General features: G+C 39.7%; 1 protein-coding gene across 1 annotated transcript in view; it reads left to right on the top strand.

Annotated features, from left to right (window-relative positions):
- The window catches only part of Dnah14 (dynein axonemal heavy chain 14), a 219,404-nt gene that overhangs the window by 81,196 nt on the left and 112,635 nt on the right, over positions 1-25,573 (top strand). The window contains exons 29-38 of the mRNA XM_059281041.1: positions 1,895-2,126; positions 2,638-2,691; positions 4,085-4,230; positions 6,417-6,485; positions 7,955-8,141; positions 9,047-9,123; positions 12,668-12,830; positions 18,829-18,918; positions 23,429-23,563; positions 24,426-24,641. Of these exons, the coding sequence (XP_059137024.1) occupies positions 1,895-2,126; positions 2,638-2,691; positions 4,085-4,230; positions 6,417-6,485; positions 7,955-8,141; positions 9,047-9,123; positions 12,668-12,830; positions 18,829-18,918; positions 23,429-23,563; positions 24,426-24,641 (1,369 nt within the window). The remainder of the gene's footprint in view (positions 1-1,894; positions 2,127-2,637; positions 2,692-4,084; positions 4,231-6,416; positions 6,486-7,954; positions 8,142-9,046; positions 9,124-12,667; positions 12,831-18,828; positions 18,919-23,428; positions 23,564-24,425; positions 24,642-25,573) is intronic.

Genomic DNA, 25,573 nt, shown 5'->3' with positions numbered 1-25,573 from the left:
AAAAAAAGTATTTGGAAATGTTCTTTCCATTTCTATTTTGCAGAATAATTTGAGAAGTGTTTGAGGATTGCCTTTTGTTTTTACAATATTAATCCTGCTTATCCATGAGCATGGGGGATCTTTCTAACTTCTGATATCTTCTTCAGTTTCTTTCTTCAATGTCTTAAAGTTTTTCTTATACAAGTCTTTCACACTTGGTTAGAGTTATCCCAAGATGTTTTTGAGGCTATTGTGAAACATGATGTTTCCCTGATTTCTTTCTCAGTCTGTCATATATAGGAAGGCTACTGGGTTTTGTGTGTTAATTTTGTATACTGCTACATTGCTGAAAGTGTTTATCAGCTGTAGACATTTCCTGGCAGAGTTTTTATGGTCTTTTATTTATACAATCATATCATCTACAAATAGGGATTTTTTTTCCCTTCTACCTCTCTTATGTGTATCCCTTTGATCCCCTTCAGCTGTCTTATTGCTCTAGCTAAGACTTCAAGTGCTATATTGAGTAGGTATGGAGAGAGTGGACAACCTTGTCTTGTTCCTGATTTTAGTGGAAATGCTTGAGTTTTTCTCCCTTTAGGAAGATGGTGGATGTGGGCTCGATATAACTGACCTTTTTATGTTGAAGTATATCCTTTGTGTTCCTAGTCTCTCTAGGACTTTTACCATGAAGGAGTGTTAGATCTTGACAAGGAATCTTTGCATCTAATGAATGATTGTGTGGGTTTTTTTTTCCTTTTTATCTGTTTTTATTTGTTTGTTTTTGTATTCTGTTTTGTTTTGTTATGTTAGTTTTTCAAGACAGGGTTTCTCTGTGTAGCCCTGGCTGTCCTGGAACTCAGATACTGGCCTACCTCTGCTCTCAAGTGCTAGCATTAAAGGCGTTCTCTACCACCTCACTCCTTTGCTTCTTTTTACCCATTTATTTAGTAGACTTTGTTTATTGATTTAAGCATATTGCACTGTCCCTATGTCTCCAGAATGAAGTAAGTTTGATAATGGCAGAAAATGTGATCAATTTGGTGTAGCATGAATCTTAAAAGGTCTTATTAATAAAAACAAACCTGGAACCAGGTATTGGGGTGAATGCTGGAAGATCAGAGAAGCAGAACAAGTCACAGCTACCTCACCTCACCAGTTCCTCAGCTGATCCTGTTTCCTCAGACTGGAAGCCTCTGTGTCCTCATCCGAATGGGTCTCAGTTGAACTGTGCTGCTCCAAAGCCTAAAAGCTTCTAGTTCTGGTCTTCACACCTTATATATCTTTCTGCTTTCTGCCATCATTCCCTGGGATTAAAGGCTCACTTCTTGGGATTAAAGGCATGTGTCACCATGCCTGGCTGTTTTCATTGTGGCCTTGAACTCACAGAGATCCAGAGGGATTTCTGCCTCTGGAATGCTAGGATTAAAGGTGTGAGTGCCACCATTTTCTAGCCTCTGTATCTAGTGGCTGTTCTGTTCTTTGACTCCAGATAAATTTATTAGGATGCACAATATTTTGGGGAACGCAATACCACCACAATTTGGTTTGCATGTATTTTATTGAGAATTTTTGCATCTATGTTGATAAGGGGTATTGGCCTACAATTTTCGTTATTATTTAATCTATGTATGGATTTTCTATCAAGGCAATAGGGGCTTCATAAAAAGAATTTGGAAATATTCCTTCAGTTTCTACTTTATGGAATAATTTGAGGAGTACTGGCATTATTTCCTCTTTGAAAGTCTGATAGAATTCTGCACTGACTTTTTCTGGACCTGGACTCACTTTTGGGGAGATTTTTAATTACTGCTTCTTAACACAAGGGGTTATGGTTCTGTTTAAATTGTTATAAAATGATTATGTTTTTATATGTAAAAATATTTTTTCTCAAATAATATATGAGTATTGTTTTCAGACATTTGAACTATAAATGGAATAAAAAGCAGAAGTTGTGTTACATATCTCAAGGAAACATCAGTTTTGTTTATGGCTATGAGTACTTGGGCTGTGCGCCAAGACTAGTCATCACACCCCTCACAGAACGGTGCTGGCTGTCTCTGACAACAGCACTCTACTTCAACCTGGGAGGCTGCACTGCTGGGCCAGCAGGTGTAGGAAAGACGGAGACTGTTAAAGACCTAGCAAAAGTAAGTAGCCACTGTATCCAGAGTGTCACACAGACTTTCACTGTATCTTGTTCACACGGTTCCCGACAATAAAATGTTCATTGTATTTGCCAACACATTCATTACATGATGCACTCCATCAATTAAATTTTGAATATCTAACAGGTGAAAGGTCTTACTAAGCCAGTCATCTTTGTGTTTACCTGGAATATTACTGTACGAGCTGACTGATCAATAGTGTGGGAGGTGGAGGGAAGCAACCGTTTCTCACTCTGGTCTATTGCCGTCTTGGTTTTGTTGTGTAAATCATGACCTGAAGCTCTGAAAATTAATCAACTCTCCTACAGCAGTTAAATGCATGCATACCATGTTAGTTCTGTGGATCTCTGAACTTGGTACCTAACTCATTTTTTTAACTTTAAATTTTTTCTCAAAAGCTTAATAGAAATATCTTTCTTACTCTGGCGGTTTAAACATCTTTATTTTACAGCATAACTCAAGAACTATATTAAAACAGTATTTTGTTTTCCAGAACTATGGTAAACATTGTGTGGTCTTCAATTGTTTTGAAGATTTGGATTATAAGGTAAAGCAAAAGTGTATATACTAAAAAAAAAAAAAAGTGCATGTAAAGTAATTCATTGAGGAATGAAAAAAACTAAGAAAAATACAAAAAATGTATTGGTAAGAGTACAAATACTAGTTACTGTAATGAATAGAGAATAGAAGTCTAGAACCTAATTGAGAGTTAAAACATGTTTTAACTTTTCTTTTAAGTGGTTTAACTAAATTTCTTAAAGCAATAATTCTCAGTTTTTATGACAGTGGGATTCTTTTTAAACAAAATCTCACATGCATAAAGTACATAGTTGTGCTTTAGTAATACAAATACAAATGTTCATGCTGGCATGGTAGGAAATGTCTTTAATCCCAGCACTCAGAAGACAGAGGCAGGTGGATGTCTGTGAGTTTGAGGCCAGCCTGGTCTACAGAGCAAATTCCAGGACAGCCAGGGCTGCACAGAGAAATCTTGTCTCAAGAAAACAAAAACCAAAACAATACTAATGTTCCTTACCCTGAACATTCATTTACTGAAAAGGTAATTAATAAACTCAAAGAGGCTACAGTGATTTAACACGAAAAACAATTATAAAAATAATGATAATTGCCTAAGACATATCTAATAAAATCTTGAAATATTTTTATTAAAATTTCATGTTCCCCTATGTATCTGTTACAAATTGAATTTAAAGTTTCACAGCACTACAGTTTGGGGGCTTTGTATCCTACTGCTGGGGACTGAACCCAGGTGCCTGCCTGAGCAAGTGCTCTATAACTGAGCCACATCCCCAGCTCTGCAACTTGTTTTACGTGTTGATTTGAGCTCAGAATATCCCATGGTGAACGGAACATTGACACTTAATACAAAGGTGTTTTAATAACACCTGCTTTCAAGCTCCCCAATCCCCTACCTCCTAACCCCCTCAATTCCCTACCCCTGCCCTTCTACCCCCTTACCCCCACCTCCAACCCCCCTCACCCTCACCCTCACCCTCACCCTCACCCTCTACCCCTGCCACCATTGGCCTCACCTACAGCCCAAGCTAAACTACAAGGAGTCTGCCCACTCCAGAGAAAGATATCTGCCTTGACACTTGACCCCTACCTACTGCAATATGGTCATAAAGACGCCACTAGGCTGCAGCTCTGAGACCTGAATAGCTTTGTGCAGTTGGCTATCACTTGCCAATGGTCCTGGGACACAGGAGCTTGCTGTTGGTGTTTAAGCTTTTGAAAGAAACAGCAGTGAACTCATCTAGAGTCTAAGCAACTGATAAACTTTCTATGGAGAGAAAATTGCAAAAAGATGTTTACTTCGTTTGGGTAAGATGAAAAGAATACACAGAATTTAGTATCCAGGTGGAAATGTTCACCTATATAGTTTCTGTAATCGATCCTTTTTTTTTTTTTTTTTTAAGATAATTGGCAAATTATTCTTCGGGTTGGTGCAGTCAGGAGCTTGGTGTTGTTTCGATGAATTCAACCGAATAGATATAGAGGTGCTCTCTGTCATTTCCTCACAGCTCCTAAGCATCAAGGTTGCAAAAGACAGCTATTCTGTGAGGTATGTATTCATGGAGTACATCCTTGGGGTGGAAATCCCATACATGTCGACTGTGTAATTAGTGCCAAGTCCTTTTCTTAAATAAGTGCTGGGGTCTCTGGGTTTTGGTTTGGTTTGGTTTGTTTAGCATGCAGGAAAATGAATGACATTTGCCTTGAATGTTCCTAGTGAATTATGTGGAATATATTCTCAGCTTTAATGCCAGTTTAGAGGCCCCCCCTCTCCTTTCACACTTTGGAGCAGCTTGGAGCCACAAGCCCTTGATGCAGACACACTCTAGTTCATATTTTCTTCTATCTTAGAATCTCCTTCATCTTCGGATATTACACTTAGAGAAATCAAATAAGAGTTATGGATATTTTCCTTAATTCTGCATAGATTGGTTTTTCTTTAATTCTACACCCATTTCAAAACAAAAATACTGTCTGTTCTCCTGAAGCCCCACCTCACCATTCTAAACCAAGGTGCTTCTTTTGAAAAACCACAATAAAATGTATGTATGTCAGGGCTACTGTTGTTTATGAATAATAAACACGTTTTCCCTTCCGACACACATAGAAGTTCATGTGCCTGGCTTCAGGGACACAGATGGATATTCAGAATATATAATAGATAATAGATATAAGATGTCTAACTCATGCTGACAGCTGCTAACTTTACTCTGATGGATTTCATACTGTTAGTGTTACCAGGGCTACAGATGGGGAGCACGGGAACCCCCATTTTACCACCCTCTTCTATGCCTTAACCTCTGCAAAGTGTCGTGCCCAGGAACTCTCCAGCTGTGTCCTGGTTGTCTGCCTCTCGTGTTTAAACTATCCTCTTTGGTAAGAAGTCACCCCAGAAATTCCTGCCCTTGTCTCTGCCCGTGGTGCCACTGACGGGACACCAGTGGTTTTGGCAAAGCATCATCTGTCTCACAGCTATCCAAATATTTTTTTTTTAATTTTTGAGATTTTATTATTTTATGGGTGTTTTGCCTACATGTGTGTCTATGTACCACAGACTTCAGATACCCTCACACTGGAGTTAGAGATGGTTGAGCCACCGTGTGGGTGTGGGGAACCAAACCGGGGTCTGCAGGAAGAGCAGCCAGTGCTAAGCCATCTCTCTATCCCTGGTCCCACTATTTCAACTGGCGAAGGGAGGCTGGAAGTGAGCTGTGTTCCAGGCAGGAGCTCTGTGCTCAGCTACTGTGTTCTAGTGAGTCTCCCAGCCCCAGCTCATTGTGGTCTTCCAGTGTAGCACGAATCTTAAAGAGTCTTATTAATAAAAACAAACCTGGAGCCAGGAATTGGGGTTAAAGCTGGAAGATCAGAGAAGCAGAACAAGCCACAGCCACCTCACCTCGCCAATTCCTCAGCTGATCCTGTTTCCTCAGACTGGAAGCCTCTGAGTCCTCATCCAGAATGGATCTCAGCTGAACTGCTGCTAAAAGCCTGAAAGCTTAAACAGCCCTAGTTTCTGGTCCTCACGCCTTAAATACCTTTCTGCTTTCTGCCATCACTTCCTGGGATTAAAGGCGTGAGTTACCATGCCTGGCTGTCTCCAGTGTGGCTTTGAACTCACAGAGATCCAAACGGATCTCTGCCTCTGGAATGCTAGGATTAAAGGAGTGTGCTACCACTGCCTAACCTCTATGTTTAATATTATGGCTGTTCTGTTCTCTGACCCCAGTTAAGTTTATTAGGGTGCACAATATTTTGAGGAACACAATATCACCACATCCCAGGGTCTCTTCCCTGTGTGGGTTATTTTGTCTGATGGTGCCTTCTAACATCCAGGCCCAAAAGCTTCTCAGACATCTTTTATATATAATCAAATATACCTGAATCCCAGCAGAACTCAACATTGGCTCAAAATGGGCCCCAGTCTCCTCTCTGTTGTTTTTAGTATGCTTTATTTGGATTTAAGTATAATAAAGTCTTAAGAAAATCCTCTGATTTGTTATAGTTTTAATACCCTTTGGCCTAGAGGAGTGATTTTGTTTTTGTTTTTCGAGACAGGGTTCTCTGTGTAGCCCTGGCTGTCTTAGAACTCACTCTGTAGACCAGGCTGGCCTTAAACTCAAAGAGATCCACCTGCCTCTGCCTCCGAGTGCTGGGATTAAAGGCGTGCACCGCCACTGCCACCACCACCTGGCTTAGAGGAGTGATTTTAATGATGAATACTTTACTGTCTTTCAGGTTTCTACTGGATGGTAAAGAAGTACGTATCAATATGTCATGTGCAGTGTTCATCACCATGAATCCTAGGTAAGCGTTCAGGAATCTAACAGAATATACACAGACTAAAATCCATTTCTTTAACCTTAGCTCTGGGTGGAGTTGTCCAAGATTGTGTATCTATCATTCACTCTCCAGAATCTTTTTTTACCTAATTCTTTGAGAATTTTATATATTGTATTTCAATAATATTCACTCCTCAGCCTAGCTCCTCCCAGATCCACCCCTCATTCTTTTTTTACTTTCTTTTTATTTTATTTTATTTTATAATTTAATTTAATTGTACATATCCACCACAGATTCCCCTGTCCTCCCTCCTCCTGCCCCCCCCCCATTCTGTACCCATATAACTTTGTGTCCTCGTTCTAGAAAAAAATCAAATCCAGTTAGTGCTACCTATGGACTCTTGGGTGTGTGGCTGTCCACTGGAGTAGGGTCAGCCTACCAGGGGTCACACTGTTAAAGAAAATTAATGCTCCCTGCCACCCCCGCCCCCCACAACTATCAATTACCAGTGCCTCTTCCAATAGGGAAGAGACTCAGGGCCTGCCTCCCCTGTCCAGGATGGGGTTTTGTTTGGTTTGATCTTAAACAAGTTTTAGACATTCATGATGTCACAACCATTGGGAGGTCTTGTTCAACCGCCCCATTGTGTAGAGTTTTTCAAACTTGAAATGCTATACTTGCCCCCAGAAAGAATTCTGTTGACTTTCTATGTGACACTTCCCTGAAAATGAGTTGAAAAGATGGCTTTTACCTTCTGTGTCCTGAGTACCTTGTAAAACGCTGCTTCATTGTAGTTACCTCTGTGTCTAGCAATCTTTCCACCCACTCTTCCCCAGGGAGTGTTGGAAGGCGAGGAATGGGGGTGGGGGAATGGGGGGGGGTATGATACGGATATCCGAGGACTCTGCAGTCTCCTGTCCTCTTCAACTTGACAAGTTGTGAGTCTGTGCTCATCCCCATCTCCTGTAAAAGTAGCTTCTCTGCTGATGGTCGAAATGTACTGCTCTATAGGTGTAAGGTTGAGTCGTTAGGAGTCAGTTCCATAGTAAGTAGGGCTGACCCCTGTCCAGCCACAGGTTCTGAGCACTCATATGGTGCCAAATATGAGTTCCATATTGTAGAGCTGACACAGCCCCACAGCCTCTTTTATGACCAGATCTAACATCTCTACCCTGTCTGTATGGGTGAATACACTAGGCCTCTGACTTAAGGCTGGGTTCATCAAACATCTAAACAAGTGCTGCATTGGTCCAAGGAATCAGAAGGAGCTGAGATGAGGTGAGCCATACAATGAGACACAGGACATATGCTAGACCAGCATGGGATGAAAGGTAAACACCACCTTGTAAACTGATTTTCACATAAGGGTCACACAGAAAGCCAATAGAATCATTTAGGGGTAAAGTAATATGGTTTCAAATTTGACAAAAAGGAAAGCACAGTTGGATTTTTATTACTGTTTTTATTATTGCTGTTTTTTTTTTCCTCTGTAGATATAGTGGTCGAGCTGAGCTCCCGGGGAACTTAAAGTCTCTCTTTCGCCCAGTGGCAATGATGGTGCCCCAGTACACGTTGATCATTGAAGTCATTCTGTTCTCATTTGGCTTCAAATCTTCAAGGTCGCTGGCTGGAAAGCTCGTTAACCTTTACAGTTTAGCTGACAAGCAGCTTTCAAAGCAGGTGAGGATCTGCCTCCCTCTAGATGTTTAATAGAAAGCATGAAGCTGGTTACAGAAAGGCCCAGGCCCGCCGTAAAACAGGAATTGCTGTCTTCAAAGGGGCTGTGCATCCACGGTCCTAGGCCTTTACTCAAAGGTCTGGAGAAAGTGGCGCCATATATGATAACTTCACACCGTACCTGCTCTCTCTGCTCGTGGATGTCAGCCTCTCGATCAGTGTTCTCCAGCAATGTGTACATCTCAGTGACTGGGAGGACTTGTGGAAAAAGAAGCACTCAGCCTGACCGTGTGTGTTCAGTGCACAGCTGAGCATGGCACTTGCAAGCTCTGTTCCTGGTGCAGCTGATTTGAGCCCCACACCTTTTTGAGAATCATTCTGGGGTCTGGGTATTTGTTTCTAACCTAAAATGGTTTGGACAGCAAACCACATCTTCTCCAAAGTCACCCTCTCCTCTTATTCTTCTCCCAGCTCCCCTTCCTAGTTCTCAGACAGTGCAACTCAGATGCTGTATGTTAACACCTGCCACCCTCTCCTTTAAGAACGAGTTCAGTAGTGCATGGCTGTAGTCCTCAGTCCTGGAGAGGCTAACAGTGGGTCCAAGTTTGAGTCCAAGAGTTCAAGGCTGGATAACGCAGTAAAACTCTAAAGGGAGGGAGGAGGAGGGGGAGAGGGAAGGAGAGTGAGAGGCTAAGGACATAAGGCAAAGGGACTCTCAGGACTTTCAGGAGCATCAACTTAGAAGAGAAATAAGAGCATTGGAGGTAGAGTTGAGGTTTCTGGATTCATACAGACATCTCCTTTTATAGATAGATGGTTATTAATGTGCATATGTATGTGACTGTTTTAAATGGTTCTATTTTTCCTTGAGAACTATAGTAACTCAGATATTGAATACTGCATTTTAGGAGCATTATGATTTTGGCATGAAGACCTTGAAGACAGTTTTAATAATGGCAGAAAAGAAGAAGCGGGAGTGTAAATGGTCAGTTGAAATTTGAATTTAATGTTAGGTTCAGAGAATTACGTACTGCTGGATAAATAATTAGTAGAATTTTAAATAAGGTAAGCTATTATTGCTGCCTGAGGGAACCAGCCTTCAGGCAGCCCAGGGTTTGAAAGAAGTCCACGGCATCAGCGCATTGTTTTTCTATCTGAGGGGTTTGGGAATGAAGACATTCACACACTCTCTCGATGGTTCCCTTGTTCTCTCTCCCTCCACTGTTTAAATACCCCAACAAACTCTTTCAGGCAATGCAGGCATCACAAAGGGGTTACATTCCATTTCTCAAGTGAATGATTTTAGGTAAAGACATGTTGTTGTTGTTTTTAATCCCCCTAAAACAGTCATCTCAACAACTCACATGCAATATATCTAAGTAACTTGTCATGAGCAAGCAAGGAGCATATTTTCTCAGGCAACTCTTTTGTTGACAGGCTGCAAATTGTAATTATAAAGAAAGAATCAATTACTTTATTATCTATCTTGGGCTGTAATCTAAAGCAGCTCTTTAGGGAGAACTCATAGACCCTGACTGTGTAACATTTCCTTGTATTTTTATTCATCAAAATTCTGTATAGACTATCATTATTATTATGAATTAGACAGTACAGCTTAGAGAGGAATCATCTTCTTGAAAATCCACAGATAAAAATGCCCAGTAAATTGCAATGTATTCATGAGATAAATACACTACAATACAAGCAGCGGAGGACTCCTTACATCCATTCACACTATGCCAGATACCAGGGAAAGATTGTAGCAGCAAGCATGTAGAGGGACAACAGAAGCAAAAGACACTCCAGAGTCTGTAGCCTTGTGGCCTTGCTTAATGAGGTTATACCCATCAGAGAGTTTTCTTCTGGTGGGCTGACACCTACAACTTCAATTGCCACCTGTTGTGTTATTTACATGTCTACCAGCAGCAAACAAAACCAGGAAGATACCAGAGCACCCCAGTAAGATAGACTGACAGGTACTTACTGGCATCCATAGAACAAAAATGAGCCATGGATTCCTGATCCTCAGTGGAGCCTATTCTTTAGAAGACATGTGCTACTTATGTGTAATAGAACATAAAGAGAAATGAAGGGCCCATCTAGAAGAGAAATAATAAGGAAGATAAAATCATACCTGCATGAAACAGGCACGCCCTTTTTGTTATCATCATTCTGCAATCAATGGAGTATTGGTAGTCATACAGAATTAGTGTCGTTTTCGGCAATCTAAATGATCTAGAGATGATTCAAAGTACATGGAAGACTGTGTAGACAGTAAACAAATACAACATTTTATGTAAAGGGCTTGAACATCCACAGACTTCAGTACCTGGGGTATTCCTGAAGCTAACAAGACTGCACGGTGAAAATCAAATGTGAATAACTGAAATAAATAGTACTTGTAACATAAAACATCTTACAGATATCATAAAAGTTTAAATATCCAGTATTAATTTATGAAAGAAGATATTAGGAATAGCAAAAGGGAGACTGAGGAGGCAGCTTGGTGGGTATGTGAATTCTTGTTCCACAAACATGGGGACACATGTTCAAATCCCCAGCACCCACGTAAAAGGCCAGAAATGTTGAATGTGTCCGTAATCTGAGGATAAGCAAAGGTTTATTATTGTTATTATTATTAATTATTTGTTTTTAGACAAACTGATTCTAAAATTCACATGGAAAAAATAAACAAAAGTAGTTTTAAAATATTGAAAAGCAAGATAAATTAAGGAGAAGTATCTTACTAAGGATTAAGCTATGTTGCAAAACTTCACCAATTGAACATGTGGCACTGGTTGTCAGTGGGCAAAGTATTGAAATATTGTAGCAAGTCAGGAAGCAGGACGTTATGCCTGGGACATAGAGTGTATCATAAACCTATCACCAAGACTAGATTGTTCGATGCTTAGTGTGGAAACTAGCCACCACCTGCAGAAAGGTCAAGTGGGAGTCATGCTCCACAGCGTTTGCCAAGACAAACTCTAAAATAATTGAGGGATTTAAATATAAACAAACCTCAAATGTGAAACTGTCAGAAGGAACAAATTGTCTTTTATATTCTTGGAGTAGAGAAGATGCTTCTCCCAGTGTTAGAGCCTGAGTCTTGGGCCTTCTGTTAGTGACTTACTTGTTGCTATGGCAAAATACCTGAGCAGGGCAACTCAGGGAAGAAAAGGTTTATGTTGACTCAACAATCCAATCCATTGTGGCAACAGGAGCTCTGAGCAGCTGGTAGCCTTGTATCTGCTTTGAGGACGCTCAGCTCACTTTCTCCTTTTTATTCAGACCAGACCCCCACAGAATGGTGTCACCCACATTTGGGTGGAGCAGAGTTAACCCAGTCTAGAAACTCCCAGACATGAGCAGAAGTTTGTCTCCCAGTCATTTTGTATCCCATTAAGTTGACAATCAATACTGACTGTCACAGGCCTCATATGACTTTTAAAACCTAAACTCAAAATCTAGAATCTATAGGGGCTGGAGATAGTTCAGCAGTTAAGAGCACTGGCTGCTCTTCCAGAGGTCCTGGGTTCAATTCCCAGCACCCACATGGCAGCTCACAACTGTCTGTAACAGTTTTCTTCTGGCCTCTGTGAGCACTGCGTGTAGGTGGTACACAGACATACATGCAGGCCAAACACCTACACATTAAAAAAGTGTAGACTCGACAGAAGAATATATTTATAACGACAGAAAAGGATCTGCTCATCTCAAAATATTAAAGGTGATTCTATAAAGGTAAGTTAGAAACGACATCTATGGATTTGAAAAACATGACAAACTAGGGCAGACAATATTTGCTGTGGTTGCATGCAGACATGCATGGTCTAGGACAAACTCCTCTTAAAAATCAGAGCATAGTTTAAGCCAAGCCAAGCAAATCAGGCCAACCTTAGAAAGATAAATATCATATTTTCTTTCATTTGTAGTTCCTAGATTTCATATAGATACATAAAATCACATATGCATATATACAACATAAAAGTAGACACAAAACTGTAGAAGAGCAAAAGGAACTAATGGGAAGGGGAAGAGGGGTGTGGAAGGGATAATCTCAATGTATATGTTATAGTATTTGTATATACGTATGTGTATCTAATATAGTAATTATATGTATATTATATACACATGTAAACTTTTCTTGTGACACAGTTCCATGTACGCTGAACATACACAACAAAACACTTGAATAAAGAAAAGGGAAAGATAGTTGAAAATCCCTTTATTTGTTAAAGACATGCAAGAATATGCAATTAAAATCTTTCCTAAATGAAAATGAAGAATAGTAACTTTTTTTTTACCATTGGGGGAAAACTCATTCTTTTACCATGTTGAAAAGTATTCAGCAATTCTGAGGATTAAGAAAGGAGCACATGGCTGGGAGATGGAGCTTCTCCTGTCTACACAGGCAGTTTCCTCCCTTGTGTTCCTTAGGGGAATTTCCAAAGCTCCTTTCATTTATCAGACCAGGGACACAGGAGGGTTCTGCAGAAATGACTCGGGTTTGTTTTCTTCAACTTCTACAGTGACAAGCTTTCTGAAGCAGACGAGTCTCTGGTCATTATTGAGGCAGTCCAGGAAGCTAGTCTATCAAAGTTTCTCCCTGAAGATGTCCCAACTTTTGAAAGTATCACAGAAGATTTTTTTCCTGGTGTAAGAGTTTCAAAAGTGCATCACCTTGCCTTGGAGGTATTACACGAATGGGAGGCACCGCCAGGTCACTTGTAGGTGGAGTAGGTGTGGGGGTAAATACAATGGCTCTTCTGAAATACTCTCCTCACAACAGGACGAGGGGATAAAAGCATTGCCAACTTATTTTTACTGGGGAGGGGAAGGAGCTTTAAGCACACCGCCACTAATGGAAAGAACAAACAGGAAGAGGGGGTGCTGTGTGTTGAGTTCTCCTTCTTAAGTGATGATACTGGGTTTTGCTGTAATTGCATGGTGATTACTCCCCGTTATTAGGAGAATTTAGCTGTTTTGTTCATCAGTGTTTACTGCATTTAGGGTGTTACCACAAGGCTTCCCAAGTTGCTTCCCTAAGATGTGTGTGATAGTGTGAGCAAAACCAGTGTTGAATTGCCATTACCTTACAAACAAAATCAAAATTATTATTGGCAAACACTGGCTTCCTCCATCTGGTAACCAGGTCATCCTTCCAGTACATTCTGCCCTTCCTGCCTTCATCTGTTCCCTGCTTTTTCTGCACCTGTCACTTCCTGGCTCCTAGCCGTCCAGACTTTCAGATGTATTAATTACTTTGCCTTGGACCTGACTTGAGGGGTGTTTTTTTTTTTCTTAGTTATTTCAGGAACTACAATATAAGCAGCTTTATATCTGCTTTTAATGTATCAGTAGTATATGTAATTAGCCTGACACAGCACATATGAAGCATTGTAGCAAACATGACCATAGATAATGCAGGAAGGCTCGCAAGAATTCCTCTTGAGAGCCACTCAGAGTAGATGTGTGATCATAGCTGTTCTATTATGGTCTGAAAATAAGTGAATTTTAATCTCTGTGGTTCTCCTTGGAACAGCCTTGTCCAGCTAGACAAACACTTGCATTTCATTCACGTTTTGGACTATATCAGTATGGAATTGAACAAAGCACTATTTTGATTCTTTCAATTTCATGCTTTCAAAATTAACCCATTACATATTTTCCTGATACATCCTTTCCTTCTTAGACTACCTAGCAGTCTGGTCTAATGTATGTTACATTCTTAACTAACCAGCCTCTGCTTCCAAACTTCTTGCCATCTCTTTTCATGTTCAAAATATTTTTCTGTCTTCTCCTGGGGCTTCCATCTTTTTGAGTAAGATTTTTTTGAAATTCAAAATCAGTTTTCTTTTTTACTAATGGAAGTTTGTAAGACTAGAATTTTCTCCAAGCAAATGTGTTTTCTGTGTCTGTGGAGGTGATGGTATGGCTTTGGTCCCTTGTTCTGTTAGTGTGGAGACATTCACTGCTTTCTGCCCTGGAGAGCATCCTACACTCTGGAGTGAATCTCAACAGGTCGCAGTGAGACATCTTTTGAATGTGCTGTTGGGTTTCATTTACTAATATTTAACTCAGGATTTTTGCAAACATATTCCTCAAGGATATTGATCTTTATTATTCTTTTGTTGTGGTGGTTTGTTTATCAAAATATTGCTGGCCCCAAACAATGAATTTGAAAGAGTTCTCTCCCTTTATATGTTTAAAAGAGAGTTTGAAAAGAATTAGTGTTAATCTTTAAATGTTTGTGGAGCCATCTGGTCCTGGAGTTTTCTTTAATGGAAATATTTTATTATTGATTCAATCTCATCCTTTATTTTTATGGGTTTCCTCGGGCATCTAATTTTTCCTTAGTCAGTGTTGGTAAGTTGTATATGTTCAGAAATCTGTTTATTTCTTCTGTTGTTGTTTTTATTTGTTGGCATGCAATTGTTCATAATTTTATCTAATGATCCTTTTTATGGTTGTGGTATCTACCCTAATGTCTCTGTTTTAGTCTCTATTTTTATTTATATGAGTTTTCTCATTTCTTTGTCTGGTTAAAGATTTTTTCTCTTTATATTTAAAAACAGAAATAAAAACTCCAGGGCTCAGTTGATAAAGCACTTGCCTTATAAGCCTGAAGTGCTGGATTTGAACCTTTGCAAGCCACATAAAAAGCTGGGCATGGGGTGCACATTAAAAACCCACCCCTGGGGAAGTGGAGACGGGAGAGGACTCACTGGCTAGTCAGTATAGCCTGCTTAGTGAGCTCCAGCCAGTGAGAGACGCTGTCTCAAAAGAGGTGGACAGCATTTCTGAGGGTGACCCCAAGGTTGTCTTCTGCCTATGGCATGAATGTGCATACACGAACACATGCACCATCACTACACATGTGCCCATGTGTTCACACTGGTTTAAAGCTTCCTTCATTCATCATTTGTATTTTTAATCTTTATTTTACTTATGTTTGCACTCCTTTAATATTTTTCTTACTGCTAACTTGGAATTCGGGTCAGTCTTGTTTTTGTTGGTCTATTCATTCCTTGAGGTACAATATTAGGTTATTTATTTGAAATCTTTTCTTTAATTTTTTTTTTGTGTGTCTGAGTATTTTTTGCCTACGTGTATGTGTGCGCACCATGTCATGCCTGGTGCCTGCAGAAGCCAGAGGAGGGTGTAAGAGGCCCCTAGAACTAGAGTTAACAGATAGTTGTCAGTCACCTTGTGGATGCTGGAAATCAAACCTGGGTCCTCTACAAGAGCAGTAAGTGCTCTTAACCACTGAGCTATCTCCCCAGGCCTGAAGTCTTTGTTTTTGGTGGTGGGTGATGATTCCTATAAACTTCTCTACATTCAATTTTGCTCTAATTACATAATTTTGGGCATACTATATTGCCATTATCATTTGTCTCAATAAATTTTATAATTTCTGGGCTAGTGAAATGATTCAGCCAGTGAGCTGCTTGCAGTCAAGCCTAACAACTTGAGTTTGATCCCCGATCCTACTGATGAAAGGAGAGAACTGACTCCTAAAGGTTGTCTTCACACGCACACACGCATATGCACGCGCATGCATGCACGCACTCACATACACACATACACACACACACACCTACACACACACACCTACACACACCTCCTCAGTGGCACTTGCATGGACACAGCCCCTGAGTCTTTCTGGACTGTTGTTCCATTTCCTGTATTCATTTAGTATCCCAAGTGTCTCTTGTTGCTTTCTACTTTTATGCTGTTGTGGTCAAAATGATACTTGATGTGATTTCTTTTTTTTTTTTTAATTTGTTAATGCTTGCTTGGTTTTGTGGGCAACTCTAAGATGTATATGAAGTTTTCCACATGCTGCTAAGGAGACTATGCATTTGCAGCTGTTGGATGAACTAGTCTATGAATGTCTACTGGAATCTTCGGTCCAGGGTACGGTTTAACTCTACATTTCTTTGTTAACTTCATCTGGTATTTCACTTATGCTGAAAGTAGAATATTAAGTGCTCTACTGTTGCTGTGTTGGAGTGTACCTCTCCCTTTGAAGTCTGTCAGTATGTACCCTGCAGCTTTAGGGGCAGCAATATTGGGTACAAATATCTTTATGCCTCTTGTATCACCTTGCTGAATTGACCTTTTATCATACATGATTACTCTCTGTGTCTCTGTCTCTCTGTGTCTCTCTGTGTCTCTCTCTCACTGTCTCTCTCTGTCTCTCTCTGTCTCTGTCTCTCTCTCTCTCTCTCTCTCTCTCTCTCTCTCTCTCTCTCTCTCGCTCTTTGGTTTTTTAAGACAGGTTTTCTTTGGCTGGAACTCACTCTGTACACCAGGCTGGCCTCAATTTACAGAGATCCACCTGCCTCTGCCTCCTGAGTGCTGGGATTAAAAGTGTGTGCCACCACTGCCCATGATTACTCTTTTTGATTGCTTTTCTAGCTTTTGACTTAAAGTCTGTTTTTTATCTTTTGAACTCCTCTTTCTTTATCCACTTCTAAGATTTCTTCTCTCTCCCTTCCTCTCCCCCCACCACTTTGTTTTTAACTCTCTCCAAGAAGTATCACCGATAGTCCTGAATAACTTAAAGGAAGATTATAGATTTATTCAAAAGCAGTCCAAAATAAGAACTCTGTTAAGATGCATAGCCCGAGGGAGGACCTGTCCAGACATCTCTTGATGACTGTGAGTGTATGACTGCTTTGTGGAGTTCCATGCCTCTGTGGCTTCTTTCCTGGACCCAGATTGGCATCATAGTCTCTACATATCAGCTCCTTGAGGCTGGGGCTTTAGGCAGGGGGTCTCATCCAGCTCTGCTGGGAGGTTCCTTTAGACACTCAGCAGTGCCTCTCTCGGTCTCCCCAGAAGCTGCCTCTTCTCCACTGTGGGTCCCGGGCCCTGTCTCCTTTGTCTGCTTTGTTCTTTCTCATTATAGGGATAAAAGGAGTGGGGAGTGGATGGGAGACAGAGTGTGGTGATATATCGTGTACCCTAATAAAATATGCCAGAGGATCAGAGGACACAACAAGCCACTAGATTAAACACTGAGGCCAGGCAGTGGTGGCACACACCTTTAATCCTAGCACTGGGAGGCAGAGATCCTCTGGATCTCTGGGTTCAAAGCTACCCTGGATGACATGAGATTGACTCAGTCTAGGAGAGAAAACAGAGCCAGGCAGTAGTGGCACACACCTTTAATCCCAGTACCGGGAAGCACACACGCCTTTAAGCCCAGGAAGTGATGGCTGGGCAGAGAAAGGTATATAAGGGGTGAGGAGACAGGAACTAAAGGCTTCTCAGCAGAAGCATCCCTTTCAGCTACAGGCTTTTTTGGCTGGAGCCTTTCAGGTCAGGACTCAGAGGATTTCAGTCAGAGGATTTGTGGAATTAGTGAGGTAAGAGGTGGCTGTGGCTTGTTCCTTTGTCTGATCTTTCAGCATTTACCCCAATATCTGGCTCCAGGTTATTATTAAAAGACCTATTAGAAATTCAAGATAAAACAAAGTACTAATCATATCCACACAGAGACAAACCCTCCTTTAGAAGGAAACATGGATCCCCAGGTTATTTGTTGTTGTTGTTGTTGTTGTTGTTGTTGTTGTTTTTGGATATTTTAAGAAAGTACATCATGTTTACAGTCCTATCTGCTTTATTTATTATCTTAGAACATTCTCACTGAAACTTTAAAATAATCATTACAAAACTGAAAACTAGTATAATGGTGATTAGAATCGCAAAGAGACATAAAGCCCTTTGACATTTTATTTTAATGTAGGGTGAGTGAGTATTTGTAACTACTTTTTTTTTTTTTTTTTGGTTTTTTGAGACAGAGTTTCTCTGTATGTAACTACTTTTTAAGATATATTTTTAATTTAAATGTAAGTGCATCACTTCTCCCTTTCATTTCCTCCCTCTGGCCCCTCCTGTGTCCCACCTCACTCCCTCTTAAATTGATGGCCGCTTTTTCTTTTATTATTGTTGTTACAAATATATGCACTGGTGTATAAACACAGCATGCTGAGTTCATTTTTGTTGTTTTGTGCATATGATTTTGTATATTAATAAATCCAAAAGTGAGAATTCTTAGTCTGAGGGGAGGGTTTATGAATTTGCTACCAAAGGTCTATGAACATAAAATATTCTGTGTGTTGCACATTTCTGGTGAGAAAACAAAAAGTAGTTTTCATTATTCTCAAAGACAGAAGTTGGTGAACTAAAAAAAAAATGAAGAAATACTCTTTTTTTGTTTTGTTTTGTTTTGTTTTTGTTTTTTCGAGACAGGGTTTCTCTGTGTAGCTTTGCGCCTTTCCTAGAACTCACTTTGGAGACCAGACTGGCCTCAGATTCACAGAGATCCACCTGCCTCTGCCTCCCAAGTGCTGGGATCAAAGGCCTGTGCCACCACCGCCCAGCTTATTTTTTTTTTTGGTTATGAAGAAATACTCTTATAAACTACAATAATTAGTAAGTAGCAAAGAGGTTTTAAAGGATTACAATTTAAGGGTGTGGGCTGGGGGTGTGGCACAGTGGTACATCATTAAGCTACTTTGTACAAGGACCTGGGTTCTATCCCCAAGGCTGCAATAAATAGGTAAATGAATGAATGGATGGATGGATGGATGGATGGATAGATAGATAGATAGATAGATAGATAGATAGATAGATAGATATTCAAGTTATAATGCATTTTAATATATTTATATCCTTTTAGAAAGCAATAGTTCTTGCAACAGATCAATTAGGCTTTCAACATTGGCCGCCTCAGAAAGAACAGATCATACAGTTGTACAATCAACTTCAGGTGAGTACAGAATGGCATGTCAGCAGGTTCTTTACCTGAGTTTCAGTCAGTGAGCTCAAATGCGCAAACACAGTAAGAGCAGTAGAGAGGGGTCACAGTACTCTTTGAAGTACAACAGCATGGCCAGTGTTTTCCTAGCCGTTGTATCGCCCCTTAATTTGACAGATTGAGTTGATCTTTTTATTCATTAATATATACTTGTCAGAGCCCTACAAGGGTAGTCTGAAATAGCCGGTAGCCTGTTGTTATGCTATCTTTAAACTCCCTGTTCTGCCTGGCTGTGGATATATGTTGTTCATTTTCACAAACACTAGAGTATGTGTACCCCCTGATTCTTTGTAAGATTCCGTGTCTCTAAATACTTTAGCTGTTTGAGTTTTATGTGATTGCCAAATTATACAATGGACTTATTCTTCATTGGTTGTTTATCTTTTTCTTAAGAAATGTATGTTTCTCACAATGTATTTTACATCATAATTCTTTAGTAGTTGTGTGCATTATGAGTAAATTCTCTAAGTCTCAGCTTTTTAGAAGTGTTACTATGTTCAAGCTGTATTGAAGTCAATTTTACTACAGTAGGCTCTATTCCGTTATGGTTCGAGCATTTTGTATCTTACTTTTTAAAAACAAAATCTTTTCAGCTATCTTTGTAAAGACATTTTCTATGGATTTTCCCAAATTTTTTAAATATTTGTATTTTCCATTTTTAAGTTGTCTGGAGTTCTTTTTTAAGGTGTCAGCTAGAGATTTTTCCCAAAAGGATAGTCAGTTTTCCATGGCTTCTCCTCACTGGCTTGCTACTTATACAGCACTTCAAGTTTGCACATCAAGTAAGATTGGCTTATCAGTTTATTGGAGTCTCTTTCTCCATCTGTGTCTACACCACACAGTTTCAAATATCACTGTGGTTTGTGAAATTAACCTGTCCCATGTTCATATTGGCAGAGGAACTAGATTCCTAGGTCAGAGACGAAGAGCCATTTGTTACAACAGTACCAGTAGCCAGACTAACGTATTTATACCACTTCCTAAGATGTAATTGTCAAAGCGACACAAGGATTGGTAACTGCTGGGCAATGTGTGATGAGAACCTTGAATTCAGTGCACCCAGCCCTAGTCTTTAAAGAATACTGGCATCGAAAATACCCAACCTTTGTTTCTGAAGGAGACTTTTTAAATATACATTCTGGGTATCAAATTTGTGCTTGATGGGGTGTAGCTCAGTGGTAGAGTGCATATTTAGCATGTATGAGACCCCACAGTCAATCCCCAGCATTCTCACACCCAAAATCTGTCTTACATTTCTGAAAACATAAGCTGCCACAATGCCTCTGCTCCAACAGCATGTAGGAATATCAATGACCCACAAAGAAAGTCTCCCAAGAGCATCCACCTCTCATTTATACATTGTCTTAGCTTCTGGTGAATGTCTCCAAGAGTACAGTGCTATATTAACAACTAATTAATCTTGCTGATAGGACCTATAACCCAAATACATTTGTTTTACCTCATTGTTTTAGTTAGGGTTTCTACTGCTGTGAAGAGACCCTGTGACCATGGCAACTCTTATAAAGGAAAACATTTAATTGGTGGCTTACAGTTTCAGAGGTTGAGTCCATTATCATCATGGTGGGACATGGTGTTAGAGAAGAAGCTGAGAGGGGAAATGGAACTACATCTTGATCCTGCAGACAACAGGAAGTGGTCTGAGTGTCACACTGAGAGAAGCTTGAGCATAGGAGACCTCAAAGCCTGCCCCCACAGTGACACACTACTTCCAAAAAGGCCACACCTACTCCAACAAAGCCATACCTTCTAATAGTGCCACTCCCTATGAGCTAATAGGGGCCAATTATATTCACTTTTGAAGAAATATGGACCTTGGAACTATAGATTAGAAAAGCAGTTGAATGCTTTAAGCACTGCTTAATAGGCCATACCAGTAGGAGCATGGAAGACAGTGGTGCTGAGTATGATTTGATGAACTGTGGGGGCCTGGATCAAGAAGTTTCAGAGGAGAAGAATTTTAGCATATTGCCTAGAGATTGTTCTTTGATATTTTGGTGAAGAATGTGGCTGCTTTTGCCCTTGTTCGAAAGTTTGCCTGAGGCTAATGTGAAGAATTTTGGATTAATTCTGTTGGCAAAGGAAATCTCAAAACAAATACAACCTAGTATAGACTCTGTTGTGTGGTTACTAGTGGTAACTCTAATGAGGATTTATAATGAAAAGGAGCAAGTTGAGCAGGGTAAATTACAAAATGTACAATTTGAGGAAAAAGGGAACACCATGAAGTAGATTGGAGCTAAATCCTATGTTCAAGGAAATCAACAGACTAAGAAATGGGATTAAGGGAGTGGTGACCCCAGGGCAAGATCCCACCCACCCAAATTTCCAATTTGTAAAAAGGAATTAAAGAAAAGCTTAGAGCTTTTAGAGCATGTGGTAGAACACACTTTTAATCCTAGAAGCCCAGAAGCAAAAAGGCTGGTGGATCGCTGAATTTGAGGCCAGCCTCAGTTCATCAAATCACACTCAGCACCACTGTCTTCCATGCTCCTACTAGGATGGTCATGACCATGACCACAACCACAGCAGCTCTTTTTTTTCCCATTTTCCCAGACAAGGTTTCTCTCTATAACAGTCCTGACTGTCCTGGAACTTGTTCTGTAGACCAGGCTGGCCTCAAACTCACAGAGATCCACCTGCCTCTACCTCCCGAGTGCTGGGATTAAAAGTGTGCACCACCACCGCCTGGCCCACAGCAACTCTTATAAAGGAAAACATTTCATGGGAGTGGCTTACAGTTTCAGAAGTTTAGTCCATTATCATCATGGTGAGACATGGTGGCGTGCAGGCAGAAATGGTGCTGGAGAAGATGCTGAGAGTCCTACATCTTGATCCATAGGTAACAGGAAGTGAACTGGGACACTGGGTGTGGCTTGAGCATATATATATATATCGATGTCAAAACCTGCCTCCACAGTGACACATTTCCTCCAACAAGACCATAACTACTCCAACAAAACCACACCTCCTAATAATGCGACTCACTGAGTTTATGGGGCCAGTTACATTCAAACTACCACACTCCTATAGGACTTAAGGCTTCCATCATCAGATCACTGAACAGCAGAGCAAGACCACCCTAAGCTCTAGTCCCAGCTGTGAATAACCACCTAATGTTCTAGGTCCAAACAGCTACATAAACACTGTAGCCCACCTGAGGCTACCTTAGAGCTCCAGGTGGGATCCCTCTGAATGTCTGTATTGGCCCCTCCACTTCATATTTGAAGCATTAATCCAGGCGTACACAGATTTTTACATTACCCCATAAGGAGGGCTAGTGCAAGTCAGTGAGCTGATGCCAGTCTGAATGCCACTTTCAAGGAAAACTGGGTTGTTTTTAGGAAGGAGACAAGATCATTCCTGGGCCTGGTTTTTACATAAGAAATAAAGATATAAAGGGGAGCGAGGTTTGTTCGCTTGGAAAGTGGAGTCTTTTGTTTGTTTTGGGGGGAGGTTTGTTTGATTGGTTTTTACAGTTGTAATCTTTCTTAAATGTGAACTATGTCAAGTTCCAGGTGAGGACTGATCAAGTGGGCAGTCCCCAGTGCCAGTTTTCACTTTATTCTAACAAACTTACTTCTTGTGTTTGGAATACCTAAGATGGATGATTGGTCCAACGTGTTGGTTTCACTATGCATCAGCAGATGTCACTCATCTGACATGTGAATGACTGTAGAGATGGGCAGTGAGCACTGGGGTGTGCACATAAGAGCAATTTGTTGTTTTTGGTTTTCTTTTCCTCTTTTTTTCTGTGTTTGTCTCATACTGAGGATTGAACTGAGGATTCTAGGCAAGCGCCTTATCACAGACTACCCCTGCCCTTTGCTCTCCTTATGGGGCCACTAATTACGTCATGGGAGCCCTTTCCCCAAATACCAGACCTAGAATCAAGAAAATTGTAAGAGATGAATGGAAAAAGATCAATATTCTGCTCTGAGCAATTGGTACATTAAAAAAAAGCATCAAGTTTGGAAAGGCTGAGTGAAGCTTATGAGACGTGGGGATGGAAATGCTTAGTAAAATGAGGCACTGAGAAAATAGATACATTAGATAGCCATTTAGAGCCTAGGTCATGCTTAAAGCCAAACTGTTGAGACTAAAAGGAACCGTGAAGAGGAGAGAGCAACAAGAATGATTGAGGGAAGTCCAGCATGGAAAGATTTAAAAAAAAAAAAAAAAAAGCAAGAGAACAATCACTGTGTTACAGAGCCCTGTAGTTCAGAAAGCCACAAGGAGAACTGGAAGCAGGGAACAAAAGAAAGTGATTACCAAGAATTAAAGATGTTCTCTGGTTAGGATATTTCTCCTCACTTCCACAGAGGGCCAGATTCGTGCGGGTTGAACAGTCATATGTAGGAAGAGGGGGTGGGTACAAGCAGAGATGTGTTTGTAGAGGAGCGTTAAGCCGCTCCTCAGCACACTAATCTGAATTTCGTTTCAGGCTTGTATTGGTGTGATGCTGGTGGGCCCAACAGGTGGAGGAAAAACAACCGTCAGGAGGATTCTGGAGAAAGCGTTAGTAATCCTTCCTGTTGCCGCCATTTTATCAGTTAAAGATATGCAATCCGATTCAAAGGTGAGCATTCTACTCCATAAAACAGTTCCTATTTGTGCACAGCTTACACTTCAGTACCCAGATCTATCCTTTCTACATTTATATTTCAACTGCTTAGTAGATTTACTGCTAGAAGTTTTGTAGGAAATTATTGTAGTAAGTGAGAATTTTGAAATTTAGATATCAAACTGGTGATAAGGAATGGAAAATAGAGTGGTTGGCTTGTATATTTTGTATTTAGCTATTTTGCTGGATTAATTTAAGTTCTAATTCATTCCTGAGTATTAATTCAATAGCCTTCAAATAAAATTAATTATACCTCTTTTCCAATATTTATGTGATTTTTCTTTTGTTATTCAATTGATTACCCCTCCAAGACTGTGTTAACTATATTTTTTATCCTTTATTTTACTTGAAATGCATTTAATTTTTTCGATATGATGTTACATTTACTTCTAATAATTCTTTATTTTTTCTAGATATCTTTTTCTAGAAATTCTTTATCATATTTGTAAGTTTCTATTCCCCAAAACTTTGTATTTTTGATGGTTGGAACTTAGATGATTGTTAGGGAACTGTTGCAATGGATCAGGAGTTGAGGGCACTGGCTGAATGTTTTCTGCACTGGGGCACAGGGAGATAGATGTCTTTTCCTGAAGAAGCTACTTGTGTTACTTAGATTGTTTTAATGGTTCTTATAGTATGCCTTCTTTAAACAAGTCAATTTTTACCGTTTCTTATTAATTACTACCTTTATAAAATGTTTTGTTTGATGTAAAAGATTTCTCCTGAAACCCGTTGGCAACAACAGTGCACGAAATGAAGTAATTGTGTGGTAACTAATCCCTTGAAAACAACACTGGATTTCTCATCCCACTCCCAGTTTATAGGAAAAAAAGGGAAGGTAGAAGTGTGTGTTTTGAATCCCAAATGTGTCACTCTTGGTGAACTATACGGACAGCTGGACATTAATACCATGGAATGGAACGATGGGTTATTATCAGCAGCAATTCGAAATTATGTGCATATTGGCACTGCAGATTACTCCAAGAAAGACGGTGACCTCAAACTAAAGTCAAGAATCACAGACTTATCTAATGTAAGTTTACTATGGAATTTAGCATTTTCCTTTGACTAATGTAGATAGTTGCATAGTTCAAGCTATGTATTAAAACATCATTAGCCACCTATTAATGTAAAAGGAAAAAGTATTATAAACAGTTTTTAAAATAGAAAAGTTATATTATTAAAAATGGACAATGCACTGTTGAGTATTTGGGGGTTTTGTTTGTTTTTTGTTTTGGGGGCTTTTTTTTTTGGCTTTTTGAGACAGAGTTACTATTGAGTTTTTAAATGGTCAGTAAATCATTAAATGAAGTTAGAGATAATTGTGTTGAAAGGAATGCAAAGATAATTAAGCCTAAATAGAGAACAACCTGGTGATTAAGTATCACTAATGTACCTTACAAATTAAAGAAAAAAGAGGATAGTTTTGTTTAAAAAAAAAAAAAAGAATAAATTCTTTGATGTAAAATTTGTTAAATAGTAAATATAAGTGGCAAAAAAATGGAAAGTTGGAAAGTTGTGTTCTTGTAACTTATAGGTGAGATCATTGGTAATTTTCAGTAGGTAAGCTATATGTGTATGTGTGTGTGCATATACATATATATATGCAAATGGTGATATTTGAAACCAAAGGGATTAGCAAAGATAGAAAATAATAGTCTGCATTTGCTAGCTCATAAAGTAATATACAAACATAATTTAGGACAATTTTGAGAATATAATCAGACCTCAGTATCCATGAATTTTACCTCTGCAGACTCACTCAAAAATAGATCCAAACTATTTGGAAATGAAATGGTGTCTGTGTGAAGTATATACAGACTTTTCCTTATCATTGTTTCCTAAACAATCTAATAACATCACACACAGGCTTTAACCTGTGTTAGATTGAGTAATCCAGACATGTAGTTGTGAGTAGGTTGTGTATAAATACTGTATTGTTTTACGTAGGGTACCTAAGCACCT

This window comes from Peromyscus eremicus, chromosome 15, assembly GCF_949786415.1.
Source record: "Peromyscus eremicus chromosome 15, PerEre_H2_v1, whole genome shotgun sequence".
NCBI classification, from domain to species: domain Eukaryota; kingdom Metazoa; phylum Chordata; class Mammalia; order Rodentia; family Cricetidae; genus Peromyscus; species Peromyscus eremicus.
This window is presented reverse-complemented; position numbering and strand designations above follow the sequence as displayed.